Here is a 10669-nt window from a genome sequence, read left to right on the forward strand (position 1 = left end):
CAGAAATGGCTTATTCAGAGCCAGTGCCAAAATACACTGGTCTGATGAACACACATCCTGGACCCCCTATGGGTCAAATATACCATGGTCTGATAAGCCATCTTTCACCCTTTTCCTTACAACTAGATGCACTTTCACCTGTTTCTGCAGTGACATGTAGACTAACGTGTGGTGCACGAAAACAGTACTGCTCGCCAGGGGAGGAGGGTGAATAGAAATATTTACATTTACAACATGCAGCAGATGCTTTAGTGCACAGTGACTTACAGAAGTGCTCTGTTATCTCCATGAAAGTTATCTTCATGTTAGTGCACACAATAGACAAGAGTGTAAGAATTTCATCATGTTAGAGCCATGAGAGGGAGTCAGTGTCGCCAACAGAAGGAGGGTCCCTGTGGAGGACCTCCTCCACCTCCATCGATGAGTCCTCCTCACAATCGGACTGAAAGTCCGACCGCAGACTAATGGCGCTATACTCCCTTTTCCTCCATGTCTCATCTACCTGCCAGAGATGTTCATCTCTCCACTTTGTTACTTCCTATTTGGCGCCGGACAGAGCTCACCTGGTCATCTGGACAAGATCACATCACTATCTGCATGGAGACTAAAGACAGTGTTCAGGGTGTGTGGTGCCTCTGCTGGTTCCTTCCATAGTTGGCCAGCACACAAACTGTGCAGGTGTTCTAGGTCAGGCATGATTACTCACTGAGGCTCCCTCAGTATCCAGTGCGGATCTTTCTGTTCTGCCACTGTGCAGCGAGCATGCCACAGATATGCAGGTGGAGTGGATGCTCTCTACTTTCATAGCCTTTCTGAAGTTTACAATGAGCTCCTTTTGTCTTTCAGGTGTATAACACTGTTGTTATCCTTACGCCAAAGTTGCACCTTGTTCCTGTAGGCTGTTTCTTAGCTGTCTGTGATCAGATACAAACTATTATGGTGTTATCAGTGAATTTGATTGGTGTTAGCAGGGTGGATGAGGGTGCAGTCATGTGTGCGCAAAGTGAAGAACACTGGGCTTCACACCCAGCTATGCAGGCTTCCTGTATCCAGGGTAAGAGCAGGAGAGGGTTTCTAGTCCTCACACACTCTGGTATGTCAATGAGATAGTCCATAGCAGAGGGAAGAACCCGATCCAGGTAATTCAATTTCAGAGGAATTATACTGTTACTTGATCAGCTGCTGTTCTTTCATTAAAGGATGAACCTAAAAAAAAAGGATGAGCCATTGTGTCAGCATGAAATGTTATGGTAGCCTAAATTCAGAATGAAAATGAAAGTGGCTTACCGACCACTGACATCAGAGTTGCCTCTAAGAAAAGTAAAAACATTAATTTCATAGGATACATCTAAATCATAGAAGTGCATAATCCTCTCATACATAATTGCTTTCCTTTGATCACATACTCCAAACTAACAAGCATTTTTTTAAGGTAAAGAAAGAAATTCGACTTCCTCACACTCAAAGCCGCGTAATAGTGCCCCCTCATCTATGTCACTCTCCCATGTGTTTGCTGTTTATGTCCGTACACAGACGCATGTGTTTGTTTGCTGTACTCCCTGTTCCACCCCCCAAATCATGCCAGTCCCCTTGCTGAGCATATCCAACTTTATCTTGTTAGTCTCTCCTTGCCTTACCTGTGCCACGTTCCCCTCACAAATTTCCTCACATATTTAGTTCTCCCCAACTGAATGTTCTTTGTCATTCATTGGCTATGTTTGAAATAGTCTACTACATACCATATACTGCAAATTGCAATCAGTATATACTGTTTACTGCCTACTGGTCCCCATAGCCATATACAATATAGTATTCAGTATACTACAAATGCAAACCATACTATGGTTTCACATGAACTCATGAAGGAGCCACCCAATTCTGAAAGACTTTCTGCCACTGTTGTATGATGGAATGCAGTACAGCATGAAGATAGCCTTGGTCCCATATTGGAATATTTGGCCTGGTCAGTATGTCATCCTGGCATCTTTCACATACTGGAAAAATTTATTTTGCTCGCATACTGCATACTGATTTCAGGCCCAATTAGTATGCGGGTGATATGTAGTGGGCTATTTTGAACACAGCCTTTGCCTTTACGTGACTGAGCAATGCTTTGGCTTTCACTTTCACATTAAACACTTTTGTGAGTTCCTGACTTGCGTGGCATCCTGCCCTTTTCTGAGCACCACACTTCACCACACTCAACATCTCACCATCCCCAGCTGACTGCGAAGTATGCCTTTCTTTAAACTCCAATTTTAAAAATTTCACAGTTTAAAAATAAAACATAAAAAGGCCAACTTTTGTGCAGTTAAATAAGTATTAACTCTTTACCTGCAGGTGGGACAGGCTTATACTTCTTTTTAAGAGTCATGCCTACTCCCACTATTATAACCACCAGTGCCACAACACCTAAGATTCCACCTATTACAGGAACAGATACTATCGTTCCACATTCAACATCAGAAGAATTGGTTCCTGGCTTTATTTCTTCAATACCCAAACCTTCACATCTGTCCAAAACAAAAAACGAAAAGTACAATGAAGTAACATGATTTCTGCACGTCTCATTTCCCAAATCATCTCTGAGATAATTTTTCACCTCACACTGTATCTCAGATTAATCTGTTCCTCTCTTAACTCATTACTGTAGGCACACACTACTCTACAACTTGTAGAACCTTCTAAATCATGCATTCCTTGCTCACTCAGCATATTACTGCACTAAATACAATACTGCACTAAAAAAACATTCAATATTCAGGAAAATCAAAATGATAATGATTCAATGACAGTGAACAAGTGAACTTACTTTGAATGTGGCTGACAAGTTTGAAGAGAGCCATTTGAGTAGGTACCAGCAGCACATACATGACATATGGTATCTTTAAGTGCTGTTCCTGAAAAAAATATTATTTCTGTTGAGTCACAGTTAATAAAGTGGCAGCTCTTGCAATCTAGTAAATTAAAAAGTGCACAGCTGTTACTTGAAAGGCTTATAGAAGATCTACTATTCTAACCTTTCTCCTTTATGTACTGCCCAGGGCTGCATGTTTTATGCTCCACTGCTTGTGTACAGCTGTCCCGGTTTTCATCAATACAGTGGTATCCCTCCAATGGTTCACAAACTGTATCTGAAGACGATGTGCATTTCATTTTTATTCTTAAACCATATCCTAGGGAAAACACAAAGCAACATTGCCCACATAAAACATATCCTCAAAACATAGTTTGACCCCATCACTGATGCATTATGTTCAAAAGTATGCTCTTATCCTATATTTGGCTTGTTTAAAGGGTTCTAGTGTCTTCATCTCTGTTTTAGTTTAACTCAGCATGTCACCGTCCTCTATCTAGCCAATCATTGCACAGCATGAATATTTTACTACTTAGCCAATCACAGTTCTAAGAAGTGACTTATTATAGCAGCTATACTGCAGCTAAAATGTTTTAGTATTTTGCACTTTGTATTTTATCAGCAAATTGTATTTGTCAGCAAATAAGATTTTCTTAAAGGTTATTGGCAGGTCCCTCTTACTGATCGTGCATCAGAGATATCCGCTTTTGCTACACTGGACACCTTTCTGCAATACACAGTTATGCCTTTTGGATTGCATAACGCCCCTGCTACCTTCCAAAGGCTTATGACTATCGTTTTGAAAGGTGTAACGAATTGTAAAGCTTATCTCCATGACCTTGTTGTATATTCAGATACATGAGAGCAGCATTTGAGGACACTGTAAGACTGTATTCTCTAAATTGCAAGATGCTTCATTAGTCTTAAATTTGGAAAAGTGCGAACTTGGGAAAAGTGTGGTTAGCTACCTTAGAAAAATGGTGGGTCGTGGACAGGTGCATCCCTTGGATGCTAAGCTACAAGCCATCAAAGCTTTTCCGGTTCCTCGGACAAAATGGGACCTACGTCAGTTTTTGGGGATGGCTGGCTACTACTGTTGCTTTTGTAAAAACGTTTCAGATGTTATCTTATATTTGACTTCACTTTTATGCAAAAACACTTCTCTTGTATGGACTCCGAATTTGCCAAAATGCATTTGACTCTCTGAAAAGTTCTCTGTGTAGTTCACCTGTACTCCTTGCTCCAGAATTTACAAAGCCTTTTAAACTTGAAGCGGATGCTATTGGTACTGCTGCGGGTGCGGTACTCCTACAGGAGGATTCAGCTGCTATTGACCACCCTGTTTATTACTTTGTTTGTAAAACATCAGTTAGCTTATAGTACCATTGAGAAAGAAGCCCTTACACTCCTTTTTGCTCTGCAACACTTTAAAGTGTATCTTGATGGTAGTTCAGATCTAATCGCTGTTTATACTGATCATAATCCTTTGGTGTTTTTGAACCAGATGTGTAACTCTAACCAGCGACTCATGCGATGGTAAATGATTATACAGGGATTTCCTCTCAAGATAGTTCATAGAAAAGGTGTAGAGAATGTGATTGCTGACACCTTGTCAAGAATTTAAGGTATGCTGGAGTCTGTCCCCCCACCAGGTCTCATACGTAAGGGGGGGGGGGGGGGGGTGTTACACTCCTGGAGTGCTGCAGTGTGCTCCAGGTCCAGTTTGGGATTTGGGGCTGTCTGTGCACTTTGTTGCTGGCCCCGCCCCTCATTGAGTGATTGCCGTGATTGCTGTGACTTATATAAGGACCCTGCTGGAAGAAGATGGTGGCTTGCCCAAGCTCATTTTTGAAGTAGTGTACTGCTGTATGATTTGTGAGTTTGTAATCTTTGCGGTGCTTACCTTGTCTTGTGATATCCCTAGTTAGGTTGTATATGTGTAGATCTGTATGTTAGCATTCTCTATGTTTTGTTTATGATTGTGATCCCTGTGATAGATGAAAGGTTTTTGTGTATGTTTATGTATAGTCACTGATTGTAGGAAGTGGTGCCTGTTTGTTTGGGTTTGGGGTTATTGTCTGTTTATTGTCAGGGATTTAGTGTTGGACTGTATTTTATTTTGTCCTGCAAAGTGTAATTAGTTGTGGTGTTTCTTTTGGTAGTGTGGGTTTTGTTTATGTTGGCAATTAACCACTCCTGAAGTTATTCAGTGTTTATATATATATATACATACACACACACACATTCTAAATATATATATATATATATATAAAATATTTATGTGTGTGTGTGTGTGTGTGTCTGTGTTCACCATTTAAATACACAAAATTTCACCTCGTCTACCAGTTTAGTCCAGTGATTAATCATTCTACCTACCATCCTGCTACAAGTCTTTTCACAGTGCTGTTGTGATCTCACTGCCTAGACAGGGTCGTAACAAGCTGCATTTTAATTGAGCCTCCACCTAAGGTGGGTTTCATTTCTGTGGTACTGATGGCTGATTCAATCTGAATTCTGTGATGGAATCTTGCTGTCTGAACCCTTTTCTAATACACTTCTTTTAAAAATGCACAGAATGGTTTATTAAAACACAGAATTATTCGAAATTAGAGACTTACCAGAATCACACACTGAACAGGTTGAGCATTTTTCTAGGCCATTGGCTTCAGCAGTATAAGTTGATTCAAGACATGGAACACAAGTTGTACTAGTGTCCTCAGTGCAGTGCCTATACACACGGGATCCTAGAAAACAAAGAACATAAATAAATCAAAGATGCTAAAATATCAATGTTTTCATTAACGGTTATTACAGTCCTACTGCTAAAAAGATGCCTCAATTTCAGAAGGTTACTTTTGCACCACATTTTTAGGCATATATCTAAAGGCTATGCAACAGTTAGCCATCTAGTTTAAAGACCTTCTGTCTGTGTTTACTACCTAACAACTGCTGGAAGGGCTGTAACTAACTATGAAAACACTGAAATCTGGATCTCAGTTTTTTCCTTTTCCATGTATCTCCAATTATAAAACAACAATTCAAGCTTTATTGCATAAAAACAAATGACTACTCAGTCAGGAGCAATATAATTAGTTCTCCACTGACCTCAGAACAGCTGGTAGCTGCCAACTTAGCTGGACTTCTAACTATGTACATTTCTCTGTCATACTTCATTTAATGGTCTGGAAATACGTGCTTTTGGCTTACCTTTTGCACACATGGGACAACAGCCTCCATTTCTGTTATATTCAGCCCGGCCACACTCACACAAACATGGTTCCAAATTCATGATGAAAACAGCAGCAATAATAAAAACAATCTCCAAACTATTGTTCATCTTAAATGTGCTGGTGAGATTCACTTCCTTTGTCATGCATTATAGGAACAAAGATTAAATGCTTCTTCTCAACACTTCATATGCTCCACTGAGTTGAATTCAGATCATCTATTAGCACATTTAGCAAGGTTGCAGCAGATAGAAGGCAGATCTGCTCTGGAGATTTAGACCTAACGCTACATTTATTTTCAGTGTTTGTAAGCTCTGCTGATGTGGTTCCTCATCTTCACAACACATGCATTAGGAATTCAGGATTCTTGTCCAGATGTCCACTGCTTACAGGTGAAGCTGAAAGGAAAGGGTGTATATTTACAGTGACTGAAATCTGTTAGACATGAATAACAACCAGGCCATCATTTAGAGTCTGAAGCCAATATTAATCCTACTACACAGTGAAGATATTCAAAACTGCAACAAAAAGAATGAAAGTATTATAATATCAATTGGTTACTTTACATTACTTAGCTTTGAAATGATAGGACATTCATTTTTATTGCTTGTAAACACAGTAAAGAGACATAATGCACAGTAAACAAGACATTTTCTGGCATGGGACTCAAATGGCATTTATGAAAAGTAGCTCACAATATATGCTTTTCTTTAAGGATCACATATCTGTGCTCTCTCTTAATGTGCACTATTAATATGAAAGTAGAGTGTGGTCCAATATCAATGATATTTGATGAAAAAAAAAAGGCTAACTAGCTACGTAGCTAAACGAAGAGCATCAGAAAAAGCATCTGAACTAAACTCATGGTGTGCCACAATGCATTTTCAGGCATATTTTCAAGATTATAAAGGTTTTAAGTGACCTTGAGAAAGAGCTCGGAATATTCCCACAGGCTGTACTAATCATGAAGTGATAACCAAATCCAATGTGACGCTTGTGTCTTATGTTATATGCACAACATTCAGCCGATATGAAAAACATCATCTTAAACATAACACACAAATTAAGTAGGACAGATTCAGAGCAAAGCAAAATGGCAATTTTTTTCTTTTCCTTGTTTTGGTTCCTTTCCTTAGTTTCATTTTCTCTTCCCCTCATTATTTTCATGTTTCTTGTTCTCTCTAGTTAGCCCTCATTGTCCTATGTATTTATATCCCATGTTTTCCTAGTTGTGCCACTACTCATTGTCTGTCCTAAACCTGCTTTGTCTTTATCCTAGCCTATGTTCTCCCAGTTTGGATTCAGCCTCTGTTGTTATGTTATCCCAGTTTGGATTTAGCATGCTGCTTATTCTATATTCTGTTCTTCTCTGTTAGCCTGTCCATTTATCCTTTTGCTTTTTTGTGTTTTGCTTTGCTATCATGTCCCCTGGATCTATTAATTCTGACTCTATGACCCTGGACGATTCTGGCCTTTAATACATCTCGCTGTTCTCAACGATTGCATCCTCCTTTCATTTGTTCTGTTAGCTAGGAACTTACAGCACTTTATAACTAACTAAAATACTCAGAACAAGCACATAACTGTGGTAAATTATTACATAACACACATTGCTACTAATGTTTAAAAACCTATTGTGAACATGGCTACATATTTGATAGCCAGTTATTTTAAACAATAGCCAGATGCTTCACAATTAGGTAGGTAGCTATATTATCTAGCTATGCTAACCAGCAGTTAACTATAAAACAGGCCTCTAGCTAAGTGTTTAATCGCCAGATGTCATAATACAAAAAGAAATTATGTTAATACATTTGTCATGTAGTCTTAGGCTTTGATACCCGAGGAATGGAGAGGTGAAGGCGTCACTCATCACTCTACAAATAACTGGTTAAAATGTTTGATTAAATGTTTTATCCAATTAAACATGTTACATTTAATTGTTACCCGTTTCTATTATTTATATAATAGTATGTAATATACAGGCTAATAAGCTTGGACATATTACGAGAGGAATCAATTCAATGGAAAATACAGACAGTTACGCTCTTAATATTTGAAACAAGGGAAAACATGATCAGAGGACTCATGAACAAACCACGCAGAGGTCTGCTCACCTCTTTCTTCAGTTGGGACTACGATAAGGGGATGGAGAGGCCAGGCTGTCTGTTCTGGCCCAGGGCAGAGACGGGGACAACCCGTTTACTATGAATAGCTGCTAAAACCTTTGCCTGCATTGATTACATGTTGGAAGTTTACATATTAACAGTTTAATACTGAAATTAAAAAAAAGTTCTAATACATTTTAGGGTCCTGTCAGTCACAGGAGCTTCAAGCTTCCCAAGTCCTCCCCCCAACTACGCCCTTATATTTGTTCCTTCTTCAAGTAAACAACGCACTTGCTTCTGCTTGACGCACCAGCAAATAACCACGTCTTATTGAAGGGCTGTTGGAGGAAACACCACCCCGATATCACATGAATAACCATTTCAAACAAAATCCATTTGAATGCGCTTTGTCATTCTAAATCGTCTTTAATACGCTCTATCACAAGTTACATCGTGGTGAAGGCCAATAGCATGTCAGGCGCGTCTCTGTCTACGTCGTAGTTCATTGGTACTAGCCTATATTTAAATTGCATCCGTATTTTCTATCAGAACGTAATGAAGTAGGTTAAAATACAGACAGAATAACTAAAAAGACAATGTTTTTTTGGAATATATTTTAAGTATTGTGTTATCGTCCATTTGGCTATTTGCGCAAACCATTTTCTTATTTTGGTAGCGAAGAAACCAGCGACACTGGCAAAGCAGGTCTGTTGACTGGGGATTTACAACCGCCATACTGAATACGTTTTACTTACAGTTGCACAAAAAGCAAATCCAAACAGACAGAACTTACTGATTTATTTTGTCTCCACGGGATGCTACACATATTGCAGGAGGTACTCGTATTATTCCAATTTATGTCGTTCAATCGCTGCTATCTCTTTATTTATTTTCGTCAGTGGTAGTACAAAGGAGAGTTAGACGGTTCGTTCTCGTTTTCTTCTCCAATATTAAAACGTTGCTTCTGTAAACAGAAGGTGGCGGTGTTTAGTGAATTGTGAACGGACTGGGAAAGGCCGATTGCGCTTTTGGTATATTTACAGTGGACGTATAACATAATAAATAATGTACTGGATTTGACACAGAGTCCCTCATATATTTAGTCCTCCGTGTCCGACTGTTCTTTGCCGTTCATTGTCTTTATGTGACCAAATGTGTTTGCGTATCGCTTTTGGTTTCACTTTAAACGCCCTTGATTTCTTGACTCGGGACTGCACGCTGCCCTTGTCCGCCATCGCACGTTACGATGAGTCACACCATGTCTTCTCAATTCATCACCCCCATCTGATTGCAAAACATGGTTTCCTTTAAAATCCCATTCAGTCCACACTGCAGTGTGGTTATTTGATTCTGAACTAAATAGGGTAACTGCTGTTGAAATTTCAAACACCAAACAAAATGGCTGAAACACACTCCGTAATGAGAAATCATTTCAAACATCGCTCTGTTTAATGATGACATAAATGTTGCTTAGCCTTTAAACCTTACTCACTGTACATAATACCAAAAGCACTGCAAATTTAGAAGCTAACAAGTCCTGTAAATACCTGCTTTTTTACCTTTTGCACACATGTGACAACACCATCCACGTATTTCATATTCAACCCGGCCACACACACACACACACACAGTTCCAAATTCAGAAAAAGAATAACAATAGTAATAATCTCCAAACGATTGTCAATTGTCTTGAAACTGCTGGTGGGATTAACGCTGTGTCTTGCATTATAGGAAGAATTAATCGTTTCTTCCCCACACTTCATGTTCCACTGGGTTGTCTTCAGTTCACCTGTTACCAGCACATAGAAAGCATATTACTGGTTATTCAGACCCAACGGTACATTTACTCGGAGCTTTGGAAGCTCTGCTCACGTGGTTCCTCATCTACACTACTTATTAGGAGTACAGGAATGCAATCCAGCATTCCACTGACTGCACGAGAAGCTGAAAGGAGGAGGCAAATATTTAAAATAGCTGTCCCAAGCTACACCCACATTGTCATACTGGAAAACTCATTAGTATCAAAAGTCACAATGTGATAATACGAAAAAGACACTCCTCCTCAAAGTTGCTTTTTAAAAATCTTTGGTGTTCCCATTTGGAATAAAATTCACAGGTTTCCTTTTTCTGACGCCTCTAGTTTCAGCGAAAACTCAGGACACGAACATAAGGTGCTGGTGATCTCATCTCCTTATTACTTTTTTCAATTAGTCACGCACCCGACCTTCATTCTGCGCGTTCCGATTGGATGAAATGCTTCGCACCACATAACACAAAGACATCCCACGGGTCGTTTAGGGTGAAAGCAGTAAAACACTTGCGCGCGCACACACACTACTTGCCACACCTTTGAAACATTTTTACATAAATAATCTACTACTTACATTTGCATATGATGACTTACCCTCGCATATACACGCACTTGCACATTCATTCACTGGCGCGTAAACACAATTGCACATGTTAAATATCTGCCT

General features: G+C 39.4%; 1 protein-coding gene across 3 annotated transcripts; it reads right to left on the minus strand.

Moving 5' to 3' along the window:
- Window positions 1-208: 208 nt before the first annotated feature.
- LOC113580046 (tumor necrosis factor receptor superfamily member 5-like) lies at window positions 209-9166 on the minus strand. Of its 3 annotated transcripts, none has more exons than XM_027014360.3 (8): window positions 8986-9166; window positions 6065-6482; window positions 5476-5601; window positions 3021-3134; window positions 2813-2900; window positions 2335-2513; window positions 1288-1311; window positions 209-1206 (listed from the first exon to the last, which is right to left on the minus strand). In XM_027014360.3, the coding sequence occupies exons 2-8, from the start codon at window positions 6228-6230 to the stop codon at window positions 1160-1162; spliced, it is 744 nt and encodes a 247-aa protein (XP_026870161.1). In that variant the 5' UTR covers window positions 6231-6482; window positions 8986-9166; the 3' UTR covers window positions 209-1159. The 3 variants fall into 3 exon arrangements, with proteins under 3 accessions (XP_026870161.1, XP_026870159.1, XP_026870160.1); XM_027014358.3 differs by having other exon boundaries at window positions 3021-3176; window positions 8986-9165; XM_027014359.3 differs by lacking the exon at window positions 1288-1311 and having other exon boundaries at window positions 3021-3176; window positions 8986-9164.
- Between the last annotated feature and the right edge of the window lie 1503 nt (window positions 9167-10669).

The sequence above is a fragment of the Electrophorus electricus genome, chromosome 25 (assembly GCF_041902795.1).
Source record: "Electrophorus electricus isolate QZ-2024a chromosome 25, ASM4190279v1, whole genome shotgun sequence".
In the NCBI taxonomy this organism is placed as follows: domain Eukaryota; kingdom Metazoa; phylum Chordata; class Actinopteri; order Gymnotiformes; family Gymnotidae; genus Electrophorus; species Electrophorus electricus.

Coding starts and splice junctions, on each gene's coding strand:
- LOC113580046 (XM_027014358.3), bottom strand. CDS start 6,230: ATGACAAAGGAAGTGAATCTCACCAGCACATTTAAGATGAACAATAGT. Junction 5,602..6,064: donor TTGTCCCATGTGTGCAAAAG/GTAAGCCAAAAG, acceptor TTTGTTTTCTAG/GATCCCGTGTGTATAGGCAC. Junction 1,312..2,334: donor TAAGCCTGTCCCACCTGCAG/GTAAAGAGTTAA, acceptor TACTTTTCTTAG/AGGCAACTCTGATGTCAGTG.